At 36.9% G+C, this 27,459-nt stretch overlaps 1 protein-coding gene across 1 annotated transcript in view; it reads right to left on the bottom strand.

Annotated features, from left to right (window-relative positions):
* ADGRV1 (adhesion G protein-coupled receptor V1) overlaps window positions 1–27,459 on the bottom strand; it is a 255,005-nt gene that overhangs the window by 109,570 nt on the left and 117,976 nt on the right. Inside the window, exon 83 of the mRNA XM_058825861.1 lies at window positions 27,186–27,286. Within this exon, the coding sequence (XP_058681844.1) occupies window positions 27,186–27,286 (101 nt within the window). The remainder of the gene's footprint in view (window positions 1–27,185; window positions 27,287–27,459) is intronic.

Raw genomic sequence — 27,459 nt, 5'->3', positions numbered from 1 at the left:
ATAGGCATCACTGCGAAAAATCTATGCTGGCACAGCAATATCAAGAAAAAGGTATTCATGTAATGCATTTTGAGTTTGCAAGGTGTGAGAAGGAATTTATTTGATTGATTGTTTGATTGATTGATTGACTGACTGATTGATTGAATAACTAGGGTCAGCAAAGGGAATGGTTAAAAATGTGTAAGGTAAGTATCTCAGAGAGAGCACCAACAAGTGATGCATCTTGTTGGCCAGAGGGCTGTCAGCATTGGTACTCCAACCTGATGAGTTGCCCTTGAGCAATTTCATCAGTCAGGAAGGCTCAGATATGGCTGTTTTGTTCCACTGCTACTTAGCTCTCTACAGCTCTGTAGAGTTAGGATGCTGAGCATTTAAAAAAAAAAAAAAATAAAAATCTCTGGTACTAGACTGAGGGACCAGAAGGGATTTAAGCAAAACTCGATTTATTACCCAGTATTAACCGAAAAATGCTAACTGCTCTCTCGTGCTTGTCCCCATGCTTCTATAATTCCTCTCTCTTCCAGAATGACTCACAGAAATACATTCTCTTCCAAAAAAACACTCACTTACTTTATCCTCATTTGACTTTTATCTATTCCATTGCTATTAATTGCTACTTCACTGCCTTAAATCTCTGATTTTCACTGTGATTTTCTGGTTTTAAAATAAATACACAACACAAGCAAACTTTTTTCCAATTATAGATGTGTTGAGGGTTAGGTGTTCTTTTTTTTGTTTTATTTTGTGTTCTGGCCTGCCTGGGGAATTTTTACTCATTATGTGCTGGGACAACCTAACTACCGGTACTTAGGGGTGCTCACAAAGGACAAAGAGTGGCCGGGCCCAGGGTGGGGGGAAAGGGGCAGGAAAGGAGGGTGGGGACAGTTTTTGGCTGGCTTTCTTCGGCTTCGGGGAAGGACGTTCGTGTGCTGGGTCGCGGAGCTGCTGCGGGGGAGAGAAGACAATTTCGCCATCACCCAGACGGGGCTGCTGCTTCTTCTCCTTCTCCCCTCTTTGTTGGTGGCCTCGCACCCCCTGTCCTGCCGGGACGTGTGGCAGTGCCAGGCACTGCCATGGAGCTGCTGATCCACCTCATCCACCAGCCCAGGATCTCAGCTCATCCCTGCTGTTCCAGCCGACTGTTTCCTCGGAGCCCTGCAGGAGCACCGGGACTGACTGCCCAAGGGGTTTGTGAAAACAAAGCCTCTCCTTCATCACATCTCAGCCGAGAAGGCTGTCCTGGGGCCCCTGGTTCTGTGTTCTTGTTATTGCTGTAGTTATTGTTTGTTTGTTTACCTGGTTACACTAGTAAAGAACTGTTATTCCTATCCCCAGATCTCTGACTGAAAGCCCCTTGATTTCAAAATTATAATAATTCGGAGGGAGGGGGGGTCTACATTCTTTCATCCCAAGGGAGGCTCCTGCTCTCCCTAGCAGACACCTGTCTTCTAGAACCAAGACAAGATGGAATTTATACATAACAAAACTTTCAGTTTATGGAGTAGACACATCCTTCTTTCTTTGTAGACACATCACAAGTCCTTCATATTTAATTTCTAATCTCTTCTAAAATGATAAAAGTTCTTTGAGCATGACTGCAGATTCACTGAAAAATGGTTTGCTAAGATTCAAAACACTGCACTTTTTTAAATTACCCTGGAAATTTGAAAAAAAAAAAGTTCAAAATCCCTCCACCCCTGCTTGTTTGTGTGAATAAAGTAGGAAAGTACAATTTTCTCCTTATTTACCCCTGCCCTTTGTACTCTTTATATTCTTTTTGGAAACATAAGCCAGGATCACACAAGGAATACAGGTAAGGCAGCATCCGCCAACCACACAGAAAGCACTGTTGGCATATTTTTGGAAGAGAAGTCAAAATGGAATTCTGTGTGTGCTTAGTGAAAAAAATTTCCTACATTGCTCCTGACTTCCAACATTTGAAATCTATAAAAAAACCTTCAATGGTGCTTATATAGAGCCAAGGAAAAGCAACATCATGGGCATACAATGTAGTTTGCCATCAATCACGATATTACCAGCTTTTTAGGAAAACACTATTATTTTACACTGCTTCTGTTTCCCAGGAAACACAATAAGACTGAACACAAAGCAGACCTCAGCCTCAACTCCAGAAAGGTGCAAAGGTGATGTGCCCATGCACTCAGTACATGATTGCTGAATGAGAATATTTGGGTCTGGACACACTGGCACACACCTATATTTACTAATGATGGTAATGAAGCCAAGTGCACAACTTCCAACCTCTCTGCCTGTGAACAATTACCTAAGATGCTCTTTCTAATATTTTTTGTTTATTCTTTTGAAAACTGAAATATTCATGAAGACAGAGATTACTTTGTGCCTCATTTTTACCTCTCTCTCTGTGATGCTTGCAATGGAAGTATCACAAATAGGTAAGGCTCTAAGGCCTAAGGTGAGGCCTGTTTGTTTGACCCACTCTAAGATTATCTAGCTTCTTTCCTAAGGAGCAAAAGCATTACTGTTGTGCAAAACAACAGTGTCCTGATAGGACTTTGCCTTGTTTGTGAGAATGCCAAGTAGCAGGCATATATCACCTTCTTAAAAGCATTAAAGTATAGTACTAGAAAACACATTTAGTAGTGATCGCAGCCTGAATACACTCATTTGCAGATTCCTGCTTTTATCTTCCCAAACATGGGAAAATTCTCACTCTTTGTATTTAATCTGTAAATCTAAGACTATGGCTTAGACATCTTCAAAAGCACCAGGGACAGAATGACAAGAATTTAGAATGTTTAACAACAAAATATGTTATTAAAGGCACTGAAATACATTTAGTCTACAGCACATCCTGCATTTGTCTATTGTCCCCAAAGCCTGACACGTTGAGGCACATAACCCAGAAATCAAACACAGCAAATTACTTTACATGTTGGATACTTAAAATTGTGCTCACAACTCTAAAACATCAACATCACAACTGTTCTCCTTTGTAATGAAGAAGTAGTGCACCTTCATGGAAAGATCAGGCCTTTCTCATTAGAGAAAAATAAGGTGAAACATACTGCTGTTAATAGTTTTAGTACTTGTGTTTATCACAGTCACCAATGTTATCACACCTAATCCTCAAAAATTGATTCAATTTGCTATTTCTGACTGGAGAAGAAGAGTGCTAACAATTGTAATCCCCCCTTCTGGAAAATTCCACATGCAGGAATCTTCCATTCTTGTTTGCTGAAATGAATACTTAAACCACAGCTGGCAAGAAAATAAAATCTATTCAAAGATAAGTGAATTCCACCTGTGGAATATTTAATAACCTAGTAGATGTTCAGCTAGGACACAGTAGTCAAAGGTACAAACATCTTGCTCTTTCTCGGTAAATAGCACTAATGTATCTAAGGTGAATATACCAAAAATGAGCTGCTAAACATTTTATGCAGAATAGAACAGCTAAACCTCAAAGGAGAGACACTTCAGCTGTACATGTCAGTTGTATGAAAACTGGAAAAAAAATTTCCTTAAACAAATTCTTAAGCCAAAAACAACGTATGATATTTCACAGTAGAAATGTAGTCCAAGGGAGAAACAATGAAAGTCACAACTGTGAGGTTCCAATGAGTGACCCTCAGCTCTAAAGAACTCTTTCAGACTTTAACTATAGTTCAGACACTTTTCTTGACGTAATTAGATAATACTTTAAACTTAAGCTAGTCACATCACAATTCAGTTCATTCGCAGTTTTACACAACATTTTTAGAGCTACATTGCCACTGGTACTCAAGGGATTTAAATGGACTGTGCCCAAGCAGCAGTATTACAACAATAAAATAAAAACAAAAACTGAATATGTGCTTTTCTGGCACATAGTAGGAGAGAAACAATATTAATTTTGTCAGATCAAAGACCCAGGAACTATTCTGGTTATCAGAAGTAGAAACTTTAGGAGGGCATCTGCAAATGATTTTTTGGACACTCTCAGGTTGCAATTCCAAGTATTTATATTTAATTTTTGCTAACACAGTTTCCTTCAGGAACATTCTCTCTTCCTGCCAACAGCAAAAATTCCTGTCATAACGAATGAAGGAACATCTGCTTGGTTTACATATTAGATTTTTTTTTTTTAATATATTATTACTAGGTTATTTTCAAGCCAGGACCATAATAAAATGTTTGCCTTTGATCCATGATATACCCGTTGCATGGTGAACACACAGGACTCATGCTAAGTAAATTGGCAGTATAAAAAAAGGGGTCTTAGGGAAAACAGAGTATAAGAAAATGGTGTGGAAAGATGCTCTCTATAGAGGCAGAAGAGGAAATCTGGATGAAAGCACAAGTTCTGGGAGAGACAGCTGTGGAACTGAAGCTAAGGAAACCAGTGTCTTTTTCACTGATTGAAACACTGCCTGGATGGCAAGGCCCAAAGTGTAGTGGCAAATGGAGTTTCTTCTAGTCATCACCTGGTCACAAGTGGTGTTCCCAAGGGCTCAGTATTGGGACCAATAGTCTTTAATGTCTTTATCAATAATCTGGACAAGGGGATCAAATGCACCCTCAGACAGTTTGCAAAAGACACCAAGTTGTATTGGACTGTTGATCTGCTAGAGAGCAGGAAAGCTCTGCAGAGGGACCTGGACAGGCTGGGTTGATCAGCCTACATCAACGACTTGAGATTTAAGACCAAGTGCCAGGTCCTTCACTTTGGCCACAACAACCCCATGCAGGGCTACAGGCTAAAACTAAAGCTTTAGGGTTTTTTAGAGCTTTTTTAGAGCTAAAGCTGCCCAGTAGCTAGTATCTAAACCGGAGGGAGATGTGTACAGGTGGCCAAGAAGGCAAATGGAATTCTGACTCAGATCAGTAATAGTGTGGCCAGCAGAACTGGGACAGTGACTGCCCCCTTTTTACTCAGGACTGGTGAGGCCAAACCTTGAATCCTGGGTTCTTCACTACAAGAAAGACATTGAGGTGCTGGAGTGAGTCCAGAGAAGAGAAATGGAGCTGGTGAAGGGATTGGAGCACAAGTCTGATGAGGAACAGCTGAGGGAGCTGGTGGGGCTTGGCTTGGAGAAAAGAATGATCAGATGGAATCTTGTCACTCTCTACAGATACCTGAAAGGAGCTTGCAACCAGGTGGGGGTTGGTCTCTTCTGCCAAGTAATAAGTCACGAGACAAGAGAAAATGTCCTCAAATTGTGCCAGGGGAGGTTTATATTGGATATTAAGAAAAATTTCTTCACTGAAAGTGAAGTCTTCACTTAGTGAAGGCTAACTAGTCTTCTCACTCCTAGTCAAGCCCTGGAACAGCTGCACAGGGATGTGGTGGAGTGGGGGTACTTATTGGGTGTATTTACAAGGCATTTAGTTATGGTATCTGGGGACATGGTTTAGTGGTGGACTTGACAGTGCTGGGTAATGGCAGGACTTGATCTTACATGTCTTTTCCATCCCAAATAATCCTATTAATTTTTACTCAATTCAATCAGAAACAGATCAGAAACAATACTCCCCTTTTTTTTTTCTCCATGAAATTAATTTTTCAGTAACTTAATTTATTTTCAAAGCACATCTTTAGCAGAGAAAGTTAAGTAACTGTTTTCATTTTAATCAGTTGCTTGATTTTATAGCGTAATATTTCTTTTATTTTTGATACTTTAATATTAATTTGTCACTTACAAACCTATGTGATGGCCTCAAAAGATTAAACTGCTACACACATACTAAATTGAATTATCTGCATATCTAGGATTTTTTTTGTTCTATCAAAAAATGCCACTGATTTCGGTCACAGTCTGGGGTAAGGGGATGATTCATGATCTTTTTAGCTGAGAGTGAAACCTTGACAGTGAATTCTAGGAAAGTTAATTTTACTTTAAATTATTTAACACTTTCTAGAGTTTAATTACTGGGGTTTAAAGGATGAAGTTGGTTCTGCTCTCATAATATAAAAAAATAGCTACTGAAATGCACGAACACAGGTATTTCTGTGTATGAAGCAACATTTTTTTAACAGCTTGATACTGTTTGGACGAGGGAGTTGAGGAGTCTTGACTATACCTGAATTTTGCCAAAGGGTAGACTTAATTATTTGTACAAGAAACTAAAAGCCCCACTGCAAATTAACTGAGATTGTTAACTAAACTGTATTTAGTTATGTATAACTAGCTATGTAGTCAACTATTGTTGACTAAACTGTAGCTGCCTGGATCCTGTGCTGGGTCCCTACTTTGAAATAGGAGTCTGACCTCTCTGTTGGGGAGATAGCTCCAAACAGACATGCTACAAATGGTTCTCCAAAGTGGACGATCAAGAAAAAAGAACACACTTTGGTGCGTACCAGGCCATGCTGCGGTGGGTCTTGGTCCCATTCACTGCCACGGTCTCCCAGGGACATAAATCACAGCCCCTGGGATTTTGAGCACAGACCAGCACAGAATAGCATATTCTCTATCAACAGGAAACATGGAAAGAAGAGACCTCCGTAAGAACTCATCTCTTATCAGAAGTTAGGCTTGCAGCTCAGAGCTTTAGGAAGGTGTTGATATTATCAGGTATTATAAGGTGTGTCCTGAAGTAGTTAGTAGACTAAGTTGCTAAGCCACTACCTGTATTTTTTTTTAAATTGTAGCAGCCAGGTGAAGCTCCCAATGACTGGAAAAAGGGAAATCTAACCCTCATTTTCAAAAAGGGGAAAGCACAAGAACTGGTGAAGTAGAGACCAGCTGATTCTCACAGAAACCATGTTAAGGCATATGGAAAACAAAGCGATTGTTGGAAACAGCCGTCACGGATTTACAAAGGTCAATATTGGTGACCTTCAGTGATGTGCTGCAGTGTCGATGGATGGGCAGAGCAACTGACATTGTCTACCTGGACCTATGTAAAGCATTTCACACTGTTCCACATGAAATCCCTGTCTTTACTTTGAAGATACAGGGATTTGGTGGATGGACCACTGGGTGGATGAAGAACTGGACTGCCTCATGGAGCTGTGGTCAATGACTTATTGTCCACATAGAGACCAGTGACAAGCATTGTTCTTCAGAGGTCTCCAGTGTGGTTGGTACCAGGGCTGATACTGTTCATCGACTTTGCTGGTGACAGGGACAGTGATCTTGAGTGCTCGCCCAGCAAGTTTTCTGGTGACATCAAGCTGTGTATTGCAGTTGACACCCTGGAGGGAAGCAATGCCATCCAGAGGGACCTTGCCATGTGTGAGAAGTGGGTCCATGCAAACCTCATGGAGTTCAACAAAGCAAAGTGCAAGGTCCTGCACTTGGGCCGTGGCAATCCCAAACACACCCCCAGTTGGGGCAGAGCAGTGACTGAGGGCAGCCCTGAGGAGAAAGACTTGGTGTGATGGCTGGTGAAAAACTCAACAGGAGCCAGCAGCCTGCGCTCACAGCCCGGCAAGCCAAACGCGCTCTGGGTGCATCCAAAGGAGCGCGGCCAGCAGGGCGAAGCGGGTGATCCTGCCCTCTGCTCTGCTCTTGTGGGACCCCACCTGGAGTGCTGTGTGCAGCTCTGGTGCCCCAACAGAAGGAGCACGTGCAAGTGTTGGAGCAAGTCCAGAGGAGGGCCAGGAAGTTGATAAGAGGACTGGAGCATCTCCCCTAAGAAGACAGGATGAGAAAGTTGTTGCTGTTCAGCCTGGAAAAGAGAAGGTTGTATAGAGACCTCCTAGCAACCTTCCAGTAACTGAAGGGAGCTTACTGGAAATCTGGAGAGGGACTCTTTATCAGGAACTGTAGTGAAAGGACAAGGAATTAATGGGTACAAACTGAAAGAGGGGAAATTCAGGTTACATATTAGGATGAAACTTTTCACTGTGAGGACTGTGAGGTACTGGAACAGGTTGCCCAGGGAGGTTGCAGATGTCACAAATCTGGAAGTGTTCAAGGCCAGCTTGGATAGGGCCTTGAGTAAACTGATCTATGGGGAGGTCTCCCTGCCCATGGCAGTGGGGATTGGTACTAGATGATTTTTAAGGTCCCTTCCAAACCTTAATGCTCTATGATTCCATGATTCTATATAATATATTCAAGAATTGATTAGGGCTCACAGATGGACTATTTCTTCTGTACTTGGCAGAAGATTTATTTCTTAAAACTCCACACATTTTCCGATGGTAGCAATGACCTTTAATATAACTGGTCAGTGGTTGCAGGATCCAATTAGGAACTGGAAAGGTTTGTCTTCCACACCCTCTTCAACGTGCAGATTAGTCTGAGGGGCAGACGCACATTTCTGAACTCCAATAACTCTTTATTATAAGGCTTTCATGCAGTCTTTTGAGCAGAAATCAGAACTGGGATCTCCCCTCTTCTAAACAGGTGCCCAATGCATTTAGCTGCAGTCATGCTCCCTCTTGCTCCCTCACTTTGACCTAAGGAATTTTGCTATTGTTTCAAACTGGCATAGCATCAAAAGCTGACGTGGAGACAGCCTCCCACCCAGACTAGCCTATAGCCTGGTAGTTAGGTTCCAAGATTAAATGAACCATTTTTATTTATACTCAGAACAAGGCATGCCAAAACATCTCACATTAGGGTGTGTAATTTATATGGAACTGTAACTCCACATTAAAGTTTCACTCTTGGGGAATTGGCTATTTATGACAGTCAATACTCACAAATCTTTGCTTGGAAAAAATGCCAGTTATAAAAATGAACCTGCTTATTGATAGGTACGTGGGGAAGAGGAAAGAACATCAAACAGGCAGCGGTTTCAATAGCAGCACTGGGACATTAGCATGTTTACTGCTGCACCTCCCTCAAAGTCACAGTTTGTTTGATAAAGCCAGGGAATGCAGCACTGTTGACAAAGTCCTTTTACAATTGTAATACCTGGAATGGAAAGGAAGATAAGTTGAAAACTGGCAGGCTCTGTCTGTCTCTGACAAACATTGCTGAGATATTAGCTCCTGTGGCAACACTTTGAATACACAGGACCTGGTATGCTAAATCCTAGTGATGTTGGCAGGTGAAGAGTGCTTGAGGTTTAAGGTGGGGCAGCTTTTGTTTACAGATATTGGCACACACACACTGAACCTTATTATCCCTCATTTACAGAACCTGGCACACCTTGGGGTTGGTTTTTTGTGGTTACTTTGGTTTTTTGTGTGTCAGTTTTTTTATTTTTGTCTCTTTTTTTGTTTGGTTGGGGTTTTTTGTTTGGTTTTTTTGGGGGAGGGGGGGTAGCTTAGGAGCCAGGTAGATTTTTTGTTCTTGTTATATGTCTGAGACATATATGCTAGAAGTTTAAGAAAAAAACCAAGTCAAAATCAGATCACTGTATCTCAGCAGTACATGCTGAATGAAAAAAATTGAAAAAGTTTGAATCCAATATGGGCAAGAAAGATTAAGTATTTAAAAATTATGTCTGTAGGTTCCTCTTTAAGATAGATCCACTGCACAACTTTTCATGCGTAACAAAAACTCTTGTATCTCTCATACATTTTGGTACCTTAGCAAGCATGTCACATTGCAGTACAAGCTTTTTTTCCAGGTTTACCTGCTTCTAATATCCCTGTAAGATCTGTGTTATCTTAACCAATGTGGACATTGGATAAAAAAGTCTCACAAAAAAAGCTCTCACAATTTCCTCATATGCTAGTGACTATGGATATACCTTACCTAGAGTCCTAGGCTTAGATTACATATATTATTTGTCCCATAAGCCTCCTAAGGCTTATGCATTGATTAAAAAAGGCAGTTGATTAAAAAATCTTTTAAAACATAGACATACTGAACAATAGACAATGATATTATTTAAGTCACCAAGATGATATAAATAGCTAAACAAAGAGCTGAATGAGCAAAATCAGCATGTTTAAATTTTTAGAACTTCTACATGATTCATAATAAAAACAAGCAGGTTAATAAATTAAGAGAAAACACAGCATTTATTATATTATGCTTAATTATAAGTATTACATATCAAAATATCCAAGAAATTTTACAGCTCTTCTGGTGTTTAACTTCACAGCTTGTAAAAAAGAACTGAAAGTTGTAATACTTCTGTTAAAACTTACTCATTCCCTCATGTTTTCCTACAACAAATGTGTTAGTTAAGAGGAAAAAAAAAGTTCTGAAAAAAAACTCACTTGAATGTAGAAGATTTAGGAAAAAGATGACTGACTGACCATCTCCCTCCAAGCTCCTACTTTTACTATTTTCAGGCTTCCAAGTCTGATTGCCGTTCAGGTCTCAAACAACAAACTCCTACCCTATTGCTACTGCCTGCAGTATATCAGCTTAAACCACATGCCATTCTAATGTTCACTGATCAGCTTATTAGGTATTTAAATCATGCCTGAACTGCGTATGCCCCATTCATATGCACAATTATTGTAGACCAATGAGACAATTCAAAGAGGACTTGTTTACCACAAGACAAAAGCTGGGTTTGGACCTGAATGGCATCCTGCCAGAAAGTTGCATGGGAATGGATAAGATGAATTTCTCATGTTCATCACCACAGTGAAGGCATTTGTAACTGAGTCCCACAGAATGAAAGAATGTTGTTACAGTGTCCAGTAACAAAGCAATTTAAAGACTTTTAAAGGGCTACCATTTAAACAAAAAGGAGCTGGCAGAGTCCTAGCTAAGTTGCAAGAAGTTTATGTTGAGATTAGTGTGGGGAATAACAGGAGTTGCAGGGACATATCAGAAGGAGAAAGATTTTTTGAGAAAGCTGCAGAGGGTCAAATCACATGGATGGTAATGATCAATGAAGTATTAGAATGGGCTTAGATGGAGAGACTGCTGAAGGATGAAGGAAAGAAATCAAACAAATACAGTATTCCAGTGTTAAGAAAGATGGGAATCAGGAGGGGGTGGAGAGATTGTTATAATGAGAACAAAAGTAGTATAAGTTAAGCTGTAGCTGGTAAAGACTGAAGAAAGGAAAACAATGAAAATTCCACTAGCTACTGTGGAGAAAACATAACGGTCTCTCTGCTTATGAAACAAATTTTGCCTGGCAAAGGTTAGTAACAGGGATAATCTGGCCTCTGAGTCACAGTAGGAGAATTCAGAGGAAATGCCTCATGAATTTGGGAGGCTTACAAGAAGCTAAATCACTAGATTAACGATGGGATGCGCAATCACATGTGAGAGAAGGTGACATTTCTTCAATATAAATCCATCATGGAACACACCTGAAATGCTTAGAAAACAGCTGGCTTTACAAAAATTCTAAATAGTATCCTGAATAGGCAAGATTTCAGGAAGAAATTAGCGTTAAGAGCAGGAGGGTAGAAGAGAGGCACTGTCAACAGATTTCCACATTTGGAAAAAATATTTTAAAAAAAGATAAAATATCTATTTAAATATGCACACATTCTGTCTATCTAGTCTCCATCTTTTGCTCTCTCTTTTCTCTATAATAGTTCCTAAGTGTATGTATAATATATCTATTTACATCTCCACGTGAATTTATATACGTATATCTATGTGTGTACACAAAGAGAGATTAGTTTTTAGTCTGGTACAGTTTAGACATATTTTCAAAATATGGAAAGTTTTACATACTTTATACTTTAATGGTTTATTTTTCACTGACATGGTGATCTCTGAGAAATGGCAATGCACAGAAGATCTTCAAAATATCCTTAATACAAGATCCATCCAACATCAGTGTACTAAAATCAGTACTTCAGTTTTGAAACAAATTCTACAACTAGATTCTGATATTTTGAGATACTTATTCCTAAACAGGCCTCATTAAATAAATGAGAATACTTGAAAAGTAACTTAGAGTAAGTGGAAAAGAGACAGAAATTGACTACTGACTGTAGGTAAACACTCTTCCAAAACATAAAAAACCTTAGTCAGATGAAAAATACTTCTTAATTTAAAATAAAAATTATCAGAGGGTAATTTTTCTAAGCTTTGGAAGAAATATTTTGGTAATATTTTCATTAGCAATTTAACTTTAGATACTATTGGAATACTTGCTACAAGAAATTACAACAGAAAACAGCTTTAGATATGAATGACTATTTCCCCTACCATCCTAGGATATTAAAATAACGGTTCTTCAAAATAAGGGAATAACAGCAATGCCAAATGTATGTGTATGCTTCCTTCTCTAACTACAAAGTGCAGAAGATGCATTCACTATTAAGTGCAGAATTTCCTGGTTGCCCTGTTTCTAACATTGGGATGGTATTCTGTCACTTATTACTTTTGAAACTCAGTAGTATTTAACGGGACACCCTTATCAAGACAGCAAATTGCCACCTGTTATTAAGGCCCACAAAACAAATAAACATCACAGTGACATCACACAATAATTTCAAAGAGGAAAATGGAAACTGATGAAGCTTAATTGTTTCCAGTTTCTTTTATCATCTAAAATCTACCTAATCTTAACCTTAATCAATGACCTGAGATTACACATTCACTGTTCAAATGAAAAAGTTCCCAAATTTATAGTGACTGTAGGAAATATAACACTGGAGGGATGGAAAAATACAAGATTATAAAGCTCCCCACAGCAATCCTTTAATGAAGGTTTTAAACTAACATGAACCCATTAAATAATGTCACATTTAATGAGTACTTAAATAATGTCATTAATAATGGAGTAATTGGGCCTTTTTACAAAAAGCAAATCAATTTAGCACTGTCATCATTTCCGGCAATATGAGTTACTGAATAGTGTCTTATTCTTAGTTGTTATTACTTTCTAAACATAAATAAGCCAGAAATAATGAGCGAGACCACAGAAACTGCAGCCTAACCACTTAATTTCTATTCTGTAAGAAAAAAAACCATATTCATCTACCTATGATTAGATCAAGTGGTCATATAAAATTACTATTGTGCTTTTCTTGTCTTGGAAATGACTGCAATTTGGCCAGCTGACTCAAGCAAAATGGTATTATATGGAATTTCACAGCAATTATCAACCCAAAGACAAAATCTACAGTAAGTTTTTAGAACATGTAATAACTTTCTCATACAACCTAAATAGTTTATCATATGCAGTTTCATACAGTTTGCTATCAATGACTGTAATTCACAATTCACCTTCCAACTCTTAAAAAAAATTCACAATTTAGACATCATGATGCTGCTTAGATGAATTGATGAATATCAAAACCAACCAAAACAAATTTTTCTTTTATTTTGTTCAGTGATGGGAAAGGAATTTCTTTCCTATTTTCCGATACATGCAATTCTTGAAAGAAATTCACACCAATGCTTTTTAAAGAAATGCTAAATTCTACAGATTTCTAAATTGTCATTTCTCAAAAAATTAAATGATAATTCAATGACAAAAATCTGTACAGCTGAAGAAATGTGTTAACCTCATTACCTAATCTAGTAATTTTGTTCTAACCCAGTAACTAACCTTTTTACAAAAGAAGTTTCTTATATGTAATTTGAATGTTGATGATTTATCCAGTAATTTAGTATATAAAATTTATATTTCTGATCCAAGATACACCATCTTTAGATGTCTAGATAAAAATTATATATTTCTCCCTATAACATTGTAGAAGCTACATTAATTTTCTTAATTTCTATGGAAAGAAAAAAGAACTATTTGTTATTCTTCGACAACTTTGTGACTGCTGCTCATTTCTGCTAATATGCTTTAGCACTTGAAAAGCTGATTGGGTTCTGCTTTGTTTTGATACCAACAGGATGAAGATGCCACTAAAGAGAAGTGGTGAAATTACCTTTAAGAAAGTTAAATTCACTGTGGCAAACATAATCTCACTGTAGACAAGGAAAAGGGATAGCTTCCCTCACAAAACTGTTCAAAGCAGGAGTCTAATTCAGCTGCTGTCATGGTGAGGAAAGACTTTCCTACTGCAGGAAGGGAGCAGAGGGAGGTCAGGGTCACAGAACTGAAGATCATTCTCGTGGAGCCCTTACAACTAGAACAGTTGCAGAAAAGCTAAAGCTCCTGACAAACATTCATGCAGCTGCATCTCTGTCCAGTCAAAACACCCAGAAAGGACAAAGCCTATGCTAACATAGGTCACTGTACAACTTCGTTAGTAAAATACTCAAAGGATATAGACTAAATTAGTGCCTTATTATGTGAAAATGAACATTATTCTCGAGTCATATTTTATTAATTAGTAACCATGCTGACAACTTTTGTAGTTTTTTATAATTAAGATCTGCATAAGGACGTGTTGTCTTCATTCCCTTCGAGCAATTATTGTCAAAGAATCTGCATAGAGAGGTGACTCAACAGACTTCAGCAGCACATAGCTAGTGTACTAGCTATATATGTAGAACTGTACACAGTTTGATTTAGCAGAAGTATTTTCTGATGTTATTTTTGATCCTATTACTAACTTCAACACAATTTATAAAGCATACAATAATTCATTTTAGTTTGTTTGCTTTTTCATAATTTTTAAAGAACAAAAGGAGTATTTTTACTGTACCACACTGCATTGCTTTTCTAGGAAAAATAAAGAAATATTCTGATCATAATAGGGTTAATAAAAGGATGGTAACTGAGCTGCCTAAATATCAACTATATCTTCATTTCACATGATGTGGGATTTCATTTGCAGAAATTAACCTGACCATAGTCTAAATCACAGTTAAATTTGAGAGGAACAAGTGATCACATTAATAGAGGACATGTGATAGAGAAACGGATTGGATAATTAAATGGAGGTAGAGATTAGGCTTCTAAAGGATTCTGTGAGAGATATACAGTAGTCTTGCCTTAGCCAAACTTGCTTTGCAAGAAAAAAATGCTAGCACAACATTTCACCATTTTAATCTCAGATACACATACAGCCACATAATTAATCTAGGTATTTTATTAGACTGTGAGAGAACTGTTTGTAAACAGCTTGGAAAATAATGTTTTAAAGTTAATTAGTAAAAGTAAATTTAATATAGTTAAATTAATTTAGTTAATTAGTAAAAGTATCTGGTAACTCTAAGTTTTTATATTCCCTAAAACATAAGTTTTACATAACTTACATGTTACGTAAGTTTAACATAACTCTGAAAGCAAAGTGAAGACATCACCCAGAATTATAGGCCATACAATAACATACCTTCCATATAACCATTGAAATCAACTAAATAAAATTGCTTTCTAAAATTCAGGAGGCAACAATATGATCTGCAGAGCTAAACTCTAAGAATTATCTTTAATCACATCTCCAAGTATTATCACTACATGTGGCATTTTAAAAAATACCTGCTAGCTGGAATCATTCAGACTATTTAGAGCATTTAGACTGTTGCTCAATTATGATCCACTTCAATTGGAAGACTTTGATTTATTATTTGAAACAATCTGAGCTCAATCTCAATAAAAAATTCTCCAAATCCCATTCTGAATTTCAATTCCACCCAGAAATACTAGAATGGCAAGAAATAAGCCACTTCCTAGCATATGAATGGCTGATCAGAATGAAATCTAAACAGCTCTCTCTGCATTCTCTCATTTGAAAGGAGACCATTGATCAAGGAGTTGGACTACATGACCTCTAGAGGTCCTTTCATCCTAACTATTCTTTTATTCTGTGCTGTAATTTGGCTATTAATGACCAGTTAATTTCTACCCTGATGCAGACCTACTCTACTATCAGCTGTATTTGGGCACTCTATGTTCATAGTTCTCCATATATCACATCAAAAGTTAGTAAGCACTAGACCAAAAAAACATGAGAGAAGGAAATTTCTGATGGACTGCTTTTTTTTTTTTAGAATAACAACCACCAAATGCACAGAAAGAGAAGCAGTCTACTTACAAGAAACATGGAGTTACAACTTCCATGATTTTATACAGAAATGTGAAAATGTGAGCAACAAATAAAAGACAAGGGAAACATTTATGACAATCTTATCATACAGGAGAGCTAGCTTCCCATTCCCAAAGTGAATTGAGACTCACTAAGTGCTGATGACCCATTCCAACAACAGTCTGAAAGAAAAAGAAAGGAAACATAAAACACCTACCTCCAAACCTCTAAGACAAACAAATTCCTGGTGCTTTCTTCAGGTTTACTGAGGAAAAAACCTTAGTACCCTGAGAAAGGAAAGTCAACTCTGAATACAGAGGACATGTTATTTTTTTTCTTTTTCAAATGATAAAATAGATTCTGAAGAGCTTTTTCTTAACAGACTTCTAGACTTGCTGAAAAATCACAAGTATTTTTAGAAATTCTGTATCTTCTGACAATATAGCAACTGCTGTTAGCCTGATGGGTTGTGATAGACAAAGAGAGGGCCATCATGCTACAGAACTGACCACAAAGCTGAAGTGAGCCTAAAAGCAAATGACAAGAAAAATTTTTGAGTTTCCAGATTTCCACCTGATGTGCAGGGAAGTCTTGCTGGGAAAGGAAGGGAAAAAGAAAACTTACAATCTGAGATTAATTTCTAATGTTTCTAATTTATCAGTGACACTTGACTTCCCTGAATAGTTCTGTCAATTGTAGGATGTTAGTACACAAAGCTTTGCAAATTTTAGTTAGAAGACATTAGCCACATTAAAAATTATGTTCAACAATGTGACCTAGGAAATAACTTATTTTGGGAAATGTACCATAATTAATCCATCTATTTCATTCCATCTTAGGAAAACCCACTTAAATAATGAATAAATGGCAGCTCATAATTTTCTAGATTATTTAAAACACACCATTTGGTAGTTATGAAACAAGAACACATTCTTAACCTCATGAATTTGTTTCTTTTATTTGAGGAAAATAAGGTACAGCACTTAGGAGAAAGTGTTGACAAGTGGGCACGAAAGAATATTAGGAAGCAGAATGACAAATGTGAGTTTAGATAACATCCCAACTACATTTGCTCCAGACCAAAAATGATGAAAACTAAATTACAAGGAATCTATCCATTTATTTTGTTCCATAGAACTTCAATACCATTTAAGAACTGTGTTTCTCTCCCCTTAAATAAATGCAGTAAATTCATGTGAAGTTCTGAAAGCATAATATTTTACCATGGTTGAAAGCTAGCTATAATAGCTACAAATAATTCAATTATTTACCTGTATAGCAGCTCAAAATCAGGATAGTAAAAATGAAGTCTTACAAAGCATTTATTTTTCTTATAGTCTGGTGTCCTCTCAGTGTTTGACTAAAATTCTATAGTGGTATATCAGATTTGCTAAGCAACAGACCTGCCTAGGACTATGTAGCATGTTAGGCGATCATCGCTACACCTTCTTGTGGGTGACTCTTGTGCAGGATTATGAAATAAACCAAGTGAAGCTACAACACATTTTCATCACTGACTTACTTCCAAAGCTGGAGTCATATCTCAATGTGTCTGTATCTCAATCAACAGCCCCCAATAACTTTGAACAGTTTGAAAGTGTAATATGATACAACGTTCAGTGCAAAGTTCAGTCAGGAAGGTAATCTGCTGGAGCAAATGGGGAAGGTTTATACTAAAAATCCTCCAGTTAGTTCTTTTCTTCAAATTTCTATTTATAATGTCTAGCATACTGTAAGCATCACAAATACTGCAACACTTTATTAACTAGTAAAGTCGCAAATGAGGTACCCATATACAACTCTGAACTAAGTGAGCAATGTACAACTGAGAAATAAATACATTTATTTGGTTTTGCTTTAAAAAAATGTTTCCAGTTTTGTAGACCTATACTAACTAATTAGGCAGTAGGAACAACTGTTATGTTATGCAGAGCTAAATGTTAGCGGAATCCCATAGAATATTGTAACATTTTGAAGATTACAAGTCAGTAATTCAAGACATTAGAAAAATAAAGTGCTCCTTTTTTCCTTTGATAAACAGACTAGACTACTGGGATCTGACATTTGTCAAACTCACTAACAACGCGTGTGCATCTCAGCATTTCAGACAAAGAATCTTTTGACGGTGCTTTTTCTTGGGGTGAAGCTTCATAAGGACACTTGCCAATAAGACACCTGTGAAAGCTGGAGCATAGGGTGATACATGTCTTTGGGCAGAAAGGCTATATTGTAAAACTGATACGCTGTGTTTCCACCACCAGAAGTGAAAGGTCTAAATATAAAAATAAAAAATAAAAATTAAACCTGAAAGATCTAAAGCTTCAGCAAATGTTGTGAAATATACTATTGTGTGAAAGCTGCCAGCTCTGTGTGTATGGATGAGTGTCACACACTACAGCAGGATTTCAGAACAAAAACCTGTGAACAGCTATCTTCAGAGACATCTCATCACATTTCATTATTCTGCAGTGCATACTTTCTGGATGTCTAAACCAGACTGAACTTAGTAAGAGTTCATTATAAATCTGAAGGAAAATCTTCCAGGCAACAAGAGAATGAGAATCTGGTGTCACATTCATGACTTCTTCCAGCCAGAGACAGCCAAGCTCAGACACAGATTCAGTCTGCACCTATTACTGGATTTGTAAGGAGTGACTTATTTTTTGTACGTGTGATAAAAAGAACAGTTTTCCACTCATGCTTCTAAGGAGAAAATCAGCACTTGCTTCATATGTCAGGAATGATCTGTTATTGCAATTAAGAGCAAGTTCACCTTTGATTTTATCCTTTTGCACTGCTGAGCATACAGGCACAGAGCAAAGACAGAATACAGTCTAAATGTTAAAGATGTCAAAGCTATCTTCATTTTAAACTAATAGAAAAACACAACCAAGAACACATTAGAGAGAAAAATTTCATAAAGTTAGAGTAAGATAAGTGTGACCCTTTGATCCCTAATGTAAAAAATTTTATAACACAAAGTTTAGAGTTAGTTAAAAGCTAAACATGGTGAAAATCTTTTCATTCAACTTCTCTCTTTCCTTCCATTTCATTCGTTTTCCAATGAAACCATGTTTACACGAGACTTTAAGAAATCAGTCTGATGTTAATAAAATATATTTTAACAATAACTAGCATTTACTATCAAATATATCCTGAAAGCGTTTTTCTTCAAAGGTGGAAAGCTGAGATGCCCAGACTAATAATTATCCTGACAAGATTAGTTGCCATCACATCTTATTTCAGCTAGAAGCTAGTAATAAGCTGCAACATACTAAGGCCAAATATCAGTCTGCAAAAAGTTAAAGGCAAGGTACAAGTTTATACGAAATATAAAGATTAATATAAGGATATTGTTTTAATCTGTCCCATGTCAAGGATCGGACACTCTATACCACTATAAGTTAATGACTTGGCAAACATTTGGATGAGGGTTTAGGAACATGTTAACCACTCATCTACCCAAAACTCTTCTCAAAGGTGAGTGACTGCAAGGATTTTTGACAACCAAAGAGCCCAATTAAACATAAAGATAGATTTTAATAGAGGTCTGTCTTTTATCTTCCATGAAGACCTTTTGAAAATGCTCATGTAACTGTCTCAAATAGTCTGTAAGTACACTGCTGTATCTTGATCACAGATTATACTCAAGCACAATTTGCAATATTTTAAAAATACTTCAGAAGTAACAGTGAACAGAACAGTGAAGTAGCAAATACTTCTGCAGTAACTGTGAGCCAATTTTAATTATGAATTTACATAGAACACACAGGTCTGTAGCTGTACATTTCAGTTATATAATTCTCTACCTGTCTCTCATTTATGTTGTGCTGAGACATGCACACGTATGAAAGAGGTGGTAGGAAGACAAAAAAAAAAGTGTCTGTTAGATTTAGAGGACTGGTACATCTTCATGGGGTGTATTCATATTGTATGGCTACTTGAGTCCTCTCTTCCCAACTTTTTTTTCACTGTGGGAACACATCAATAAGAAATAAAAGGCCACCTATCCCAAAGCAAAGCTTCAGTTATTGCAGTTATTATTTAAGAATTTCTTTTCTTTTCTCTCGGGTCTCAAAACCACAAATTATTTATTAACTTACTTTCAAGGCTGATTTTTCCTGGTTTTGAATCTGTATGCCATATACCACAAGAAGCCTAAAAACTTGAGTGAAGAGGTGCCACTTGGCCTTGTATAACACAGTGAAAACATCTGTATGTCCCTTGTTTCCCACCTGCTTCTACACAATGGTGGAAGACCTGTGCTTGGACTACCTGGAACATGCAGCTCTCTGCCACACCACAGACTAGAGCAGTATCTGCCCAAAACAGACACAATAAAATGCAAGTCTCTGGACACTGCAAGGACCAGGGATAAATACTGGGGGAACCGGGGAAAGGGCTAACACTTTTCATCAGAACATTTATCCCTTGAGTGGAACAGACATTTTTTATCCCTGAGTAAATGAGATGCTAGGTGCTTAACTCAATTCTGTTTGCTTACTTACAGACACTCTTTAGACTTTGAATTCCTGCGCTTTCCAAGCTACTTCTTGCCAGCTAATCCACAATTATTGACTAAGGGAAGATTCCTACCCCATTTCACTGTGAAGTTAAAAAATGTAGTTAATTATCTCCTGTACACTTTCTCCCATCTCTGGTCTCTGAGACCCACATAAAATTCTACTATTGCCAGCAAATGTTTCAACTATAGAAGTTAATTTCTAATGATGCACATGCCTTAGTTGCATAATTGACTTCTTAGTGCTTAGTTGATTTCTCTTTGTTCATCTACCTTTGCCCAAAAAAAGTTTCCCGTTTTTTTCACTTTTTTTGAAACAGAAACTTGGAAATATAGCATCATGGTTTTCTAAACCTTTTTCATGACTGAACACAATTTGGGTTGTTTTTTTTTTGGTACATGAACATATAAGTTATACACTTCTAGTTTCTCCCTCTGGCTAATACATACCCGAAACTCTTGGTCAATCATTTCACTGATTATTCACTGTCAATCCAAGCCATCCCTAATGTTAATTTAAGGTTTTCATGATATTTTTCAGGATCTAACCAGATCTACATTAACATTAGTGTATTTCAAATTATATTTTAAAAAGATTGACATATCTTCAAAATAAAAAGAAAAAAGTAAAAAAGTCTGTCATGTTATAATCTGTTTCTTTAATTTTTATGAATCTCTGTAATGTCATTTTCAAAAGGCACTAAGAGGAAAAATGACCATGGGAACAAAATCAGACCTACCAGCATATGAAAGTCAAACACAGCCTACTGACTAAACTATCAAAAATCATTTAAGCATTATGCATTATTAAATTAAGCATTATTAAAAAACATTTAATCATAGCTAACCGCAACAATTAGTAAGCTGGTATTTATGAAAATAATATTCAGTTATTTTCAAAAACAATCAGAGCCCCAGTACACTTAAAACTAAACCTGCCATATGAATCTGGCAAGATCAGGCTCTGGTTTCATGTGTACAAACAATCCAATTAAGTCCTTAAAATGACTTGTTAATCTACTGTGTATGAAACATTAGCTGCCTTGAAGTTATGAAGTAGCTCATGGGTGAACTGTCAAAATTGGAGGAAAAAAAGACCCCTTTAAAACTTTCCGGCATGTGGAAGCAAGCGAAGTGATAGTGGTGGAGAAAGAACAGAACTTAAAGATTCAATAGTTAGTATAATTTTAATAAACTGTAAAGGAAAACTAAGTGCTATTTTTCATAAAACCCTATAGATTTTTTCCTCTGAAAGATAAGCTAAATTAAGAATGTTTTAGAAACGTCATATTAACACACCACAGCTGTTGCTATGGCCTGAATTTATGGGTAACAGCAACTCCTCATCAAGGCAGGTCTAAGGAAAGCCTTCAGAAGGGAAAAGAGCAACAGGAGATTTACTAATTAGGAGAAGTAATAGATAACTACTTTTTTTATTAAAGCAGAATGGCACACAGGAGAGGACAGAACAAAGGCAGATGAAGAAAGGAGGCAGAAAACGGGAGAAAGAGTTGAAAAGCTACAATGAAGCAGGAAATAGAGGGAGGCAGCAGTATAACATGCTTCACAGTAAGACACCAAGAACAGCAGTGAATAGGCAACCTGGGAATGTTTCTATCTGTTCCTCTCTGTGTGTGGTCCCCAACTGCTTGTGATGTTGGGAAAAAAATAAGAGTATAATAAAAAGAGCTGGAAGGCATTAGCTGATAGAAATCTCATATTCTTATCTTTAAAGTGATAAACAGAACATTTGACTGCTTGTAATGAGGACAGGAGGTGTGAGGTAATGTAGCAGCATTCTAACATATGTTAGAGCATTGCTCATATATCTGAATTTTGGCAAACCCTAGGAGATAATCTATAAAAAACACTAACAGCTTGTGTATAACGCTACATGGGGCTCAACATGAGAAAAATGAACAAGGATGACAGAAGTAAAATCCCTACAAGTACCAAACATAAATATATATGGTTACTTCCATAGTCCTAAATTATTAATGAAAGACCAAAATCCTTTGCTGGCAGATGAAAACAAGTAACATAAGATTTAAATTTAATATTTCTAATTGATTTCTTACACTTATTTACCTGGTCATGACTACTACCCTCTCTTCATAGGATATAGATTTTTCAGCTGTTTCGACATCTCCACACTCCCTAGACTGAGACCACAAAGATAAACTCTTAGAGCATTTCCAGAGCCTTTCATTTTTGCCTGAGCTTTAGCTCGAAGTATCTGCAGTATGAGCATCATCATATCAAATCTCTTGGAGCCGTGGCAACTTGGCACTTTATGGGACTCACAGGCAAATTGACTCCCTCTGCTGGAAAGAAGGGAAATATTCTGCAATAAGGGTTCTATGAGTCGCCTGCTCCTCTCAAGAAATCCAGGTAATCAGGTAATGATCTGCTGTTGTTTTATGGTAGCGGTCCTTACTCGCTGTTTAATTGTGCATAATATATATTCTAATGATTGGGTACTCCACTTCTCCAGGTACAGATTTCTTGATTCACAGATTCTGAAGGGTGTCACACACCTTACCTTATCTAACACCTGAGGACACCTGATTGTCTGTGTGTCTACCTACCTATCTATCTATCTACTTTAAAATATCTTCATACATACATACATGTATACAACTTATAAAGTCATTGAAATTTTGATATAGCTAACAATCTCTTATACTAAAAATCTCTGATTAGCTCCAGTTTTGACTGATTCTTCCTGGATATTGCAAACTCAAAAACAGAAACTTAGAGTAATAGAGATTGGCCCACAAATCCTCATTGATTGTAAAATGTATTACTTTGCTATAAAATCATTCAATTTATGCTAGTCCACTCTGAAATTGTCTTTTATTTAAAACAAATCCCCAAGTAGTTCTACCTATGATTAGATTGAAACTGCTTCTGAAAAAAGCTGCACAAACTGTGCTCTGACTTGGTGGGAATTACTGAAATCAGCTAGTTAATAAATAAACAAATAAGTCAGTTTGAAAAGTAATAAAATAGTCCCTGGAGAAAGGGATTAGGTCCTAATTCTTGCAACCGTAACACAGAAAACAGGCAAGACTCCAGAAGTCTCTGCCTGCTGTATTACAGGGGACAGTGTTTTCAGCAGGAGTAGGGAACATACATTCTATCCCCTGGAACAGCATGACTGTTACAAAGTAAATAAAATTTATTTTCTGTGATCATGCAGATGTTACCCAGGGAACTAGTGAAAGCAGCTTACCCAGAGGAACACTTTACTGATACACCTTTCCTTTCTGACATACCCAACAAGTGCCTCAACTAGCTGTGCGTTCCAATACTCCAATAGAAGTGAAAATCTCTTCCACTTTTCATTCTTAGTGACATCTGTAGAATCTTTCCTTCTATAAATGAGAAATGTTAGACTTTATTATCCCAAAGAGAGGAACACTGACATCAAAGGTGGAAGAAGACTACATACCACTCATAATTCTTACTGGACTATTTCACATCATGAAGTAACAGAACAAAACACATTATCATGGAAATCAAATTTCTAATATGCGCACCAATTCTGGATCACTGTACAGTTATTTTCTGTTTCCTGTGTGACCTCTCAAATCTTTCAAGTAAGCATTGTTCATATCTCATCAGCATTATTTGCTGCTGTCACATTACAGCAAGGAAATCTCAGGCCTAGTTTTCTTCAAAGACAAATTCCCTCACTTTGGGAAACTGGGCTCTAACTTTAAAGTAATGCATAAAAATATTTGTTGTTTCCTATTCCATATAGTGAATGTGTGTATATGAAGTTTCACATTTCATATAGACCTGGTGTTTAGTGGAACTCTGCATCTCCCTGCTTCTTCAGAAACAGTCCTTCAACTAGGATATCCCAGCAGCTGACTAAAAGACTCAGGCTTACCTGAAGGGAAAACCAAATTAAAATCAAAACTTTTCTCTACTGCCAGGAGAGAGGCAGGCACTCAGTCACTCACTGTCACGAGTTGCCTCTGTGGTGGATGGTACAGAGAATGACTCTAGACACCTCATTTTGCACCTCACTTTGCAAGCTCCCCCTATCAAGGTATATATGTCAATTTCTTTTGGGCTTGATTATGTGTAGGGGAAAATCAGAATTTCCTTATTTTGGAAGAGAAGAGTTAAGATTAAAACAGTACAGCAGAAGCACCATTTCACTATTTCTGAAAAGGTTTCACTTTTATAGGATGGCAGAAGCTAAAGGCTCTATTATTGATCATTCATTCATTCATTTTTCGTATCTTGCTCCTTCATCATTTCTTGGAGATTTTATCACATCTTTAAAATTTATCTTCCAGCAGAATTGTCTGAAAGACAATCTCAAAAGAAAGAAAATCTGAAAAAGTCCAAATAATAAAACAACAATTCTACCAAGGCTGCAGTTTATAATTTTTAATAAAGATTCTTTAAAAAGAAGATAGTATACACTATTGCTTCTTGAGAAATGTAACTGACATGTATGTTTGTATTTCTGCTCAGGCTGAACAACACAATTTTCAAATCTTTAGAGTAAGTGTAATTCTTCATCATGAATTTCCATCAAAGTCAGTGGTAGGATCAACTTGGCCTGGCAGTTTCTTAGTTATTGCAGTGACAGGCAGTGCTAAGTGCATCATAGCAGAGTATAAGAAGCTTAAGGACAGGATGAATCAGAAAACATCAATTTTTTGTTTGGCAAAAACACAGTTTCCCCTATGCCTTTTTTTTTTTTTATTTGACCACTAGATGTTAAATTTGCTTTGCTGCCCATAAGAATAAAAGGCCATTTGTACACAGTAATTGCTGTAGGCAGATTGTGAATGTTCAATATTCCAGAGAATTTGCTACTGCATATAGGCAAAGCAGCTCAACAGTGCACTCACAAAAAGTCTAAATGGAGAATTTAGCATACATTCATGTCATTTATAATACTCAGCATGTACTCTGGAAATGGCCCCTGAAATTTAATGTGGACAAGTTGCATCAAGCTGAGTATACATAAACAAGCCATGTATGAAGTGTTTATTCATGCATTCTGTCTGGGAATTCTCAGGCAAAGCATGGTAGCTGTAACAATGGTTCCTATTAAGATTGTAATCTAGGTTTATAGCTCTGAAAAGAAGAATTTTATTGACTAGTATGACAGTATAGAGACATTCTGAAGTATGTTCTCATATTACCTGAATTTTTTTGGATACTTAAAAATTCACCTAAATTTACTCCAAAACTGAAAATCTCAGCCCAGCAATTTTTTCCTTCATGCATTTAGGGTATTGCTACACAAACTGATGCTTGAAAGGAATAAAAAACATTTTACAAATATCTAGGCTTTTTTGTTTTTTCCAGTGAGCTCCACCAAACACATGGTGAAACATCCACTCGTGAATGCTTTATAAGTGCTCTATTAATGAAGGCAGCCCAGGACACACCAAGAATGAAATTAAGGTTGAATATTGTGAATCACCATTGCCCATCACTGACAGAGAAATGAACCATTGTGAGCAACTACAGAGCAGGCACAGCCTTGCAACAGCAGGTTTCTGAGCAATGTGCTGGAAAGATTTGACTGCCATCTACAGACATGAGTAACTAGTGCACCAGTAGCAATTTGAAAAGAACCCCAAACTATAAACCTTATAAACACCCAGTGTAGATATTAGACAAAACCTAATTATGTATGTATGTATGTACAAAACAGTGGAGCTACCTGAAAAAGCTTCCCAGTTGTTTTTTATGTTGTTGGGTTTTTTTGTTTTGTTTTGTTTTCCTCATAGAAATATAAACACAGAGAAACGGGAGCTTCTTCATTCTCTAGAGTGGCTTGAGAGTTAATAGTTACCAATCCATTGTCTAGTAGTGCCTAAAGATTAGTATCTAGAAATGGAAAATACTAACATTTTCCTTGTGTTTAAAATATTCATTATTAAGTGCTGATTTTTACATAGTAAGTTCTCAGTTAAAACTGTCTTAAATAGCTTGTCATACAGAATCATTAGTTTGCAAACCCACAAAATTTTCAATTACATAGTGAATTTCTAATCATATGTACAGTGACCAAATGCTTGTATGTGTGTACAGCTGTACCTACATCAGCTACACGGAGTTTTCTGTTACATTTTGGCTACCTAATCAAGCTAGTTCACAACAGGCCAACATATAACAAAACCAGTAACTGCACAAAGATTTTCTTTCAGCTGTTCAGAACAGCTAGCTAGTAGTTCAGCCCTCCCTTTTCAAACACCCTCTTTTCACTCTTACTTAAAACCGCTTTCCTTTATCTGACAGCTGCTGCCAAACTGTCTTTAATTCCTATCCAAACTAGCTCACTAGCTAAGTAGTTACCCTGCTAAAATCCTCCTTCAAAAATTTTGTTCTAAACTTTCAAAATCATTGCACGGCAAAAGGAAAAGAGATCAGGAGAGCCATGTATTTAAAGGATTGAGGATGAATGACAAAATTACTTACAACCATACAAACTGTACCTCTGTAATTAAAATTATTTACACACCACATGGAACTGTTCTCAAGAATTATTCTTCAGAGATCAAAATTAAATATAACACTTAATATGCAGTATATTTAAACAAAAAAAACAGGTCACAGTTAGAAAAGCCTGTAGGCCCAAACAGAAGAAAACTTTCAGAAGTTAGAATTGATCACAGCATTTCACACATGAGACTGTTTTCTCATTGTTATATCATCCATCAGTTTTCATTAAATATTTTCAGACAGTGTGTAATTTCACTTGAATTCCCAACACATATGAATATGTGGATTAATTGGATTTGAATACTGGACTAATTTTAGTGTCATATGTTGAAACTTAACACTTTCCAAAAACATTTACACTGAAGAAGGTCTGTTTAGACATGGCTATTAAAGTGAAGAAAAAGAAATCAAACATGTACTTACTCTGCATTTTGAAACTTGAGCCTTTTTTCTTACCTGAGTACCCAAACAAGCAACCATCATGTGAGTGAGAAGTTTAGCTGCAAACATGGCACACCTGGTGCAGAAAAGGTGGGAGATGATAGCCAAAGTGAAACCTACAGAAAACGACAATGAAAATGGAAAAAAAAAAAAAAAAAAAAGGAATATGTAAGGAATATGTAAGCTTAAACTAATAAACTCTTCTATTCTATCATCCAGCAGATGTTTCTTAAAGGCAGATTACCTAAAAAAAAAACAACCAACCAACCTTAGAGAAAGTTATGTTCAT

This window comes from Poecile atricapillus, chromosome Z, assembly GCF_030490865.1.
Source record: "Poecile atricapillus isolate bPoeAtr1 chromosome Z, bPoeAtr1.hap1, whole genome shotgun sequence".
In the NCBI taxonomy this organism is placed as follows: domain Eukaryota; kingdom Metazoa; phylum Chordata; class Aves; order Passeriformes; family Paridae; genus Poecile; species Poecile atricapillus.
Note: the sequence above shows the minus strand (reverse complement) of the source record. Positions and strands in the feature narration are given on the sequence as shown.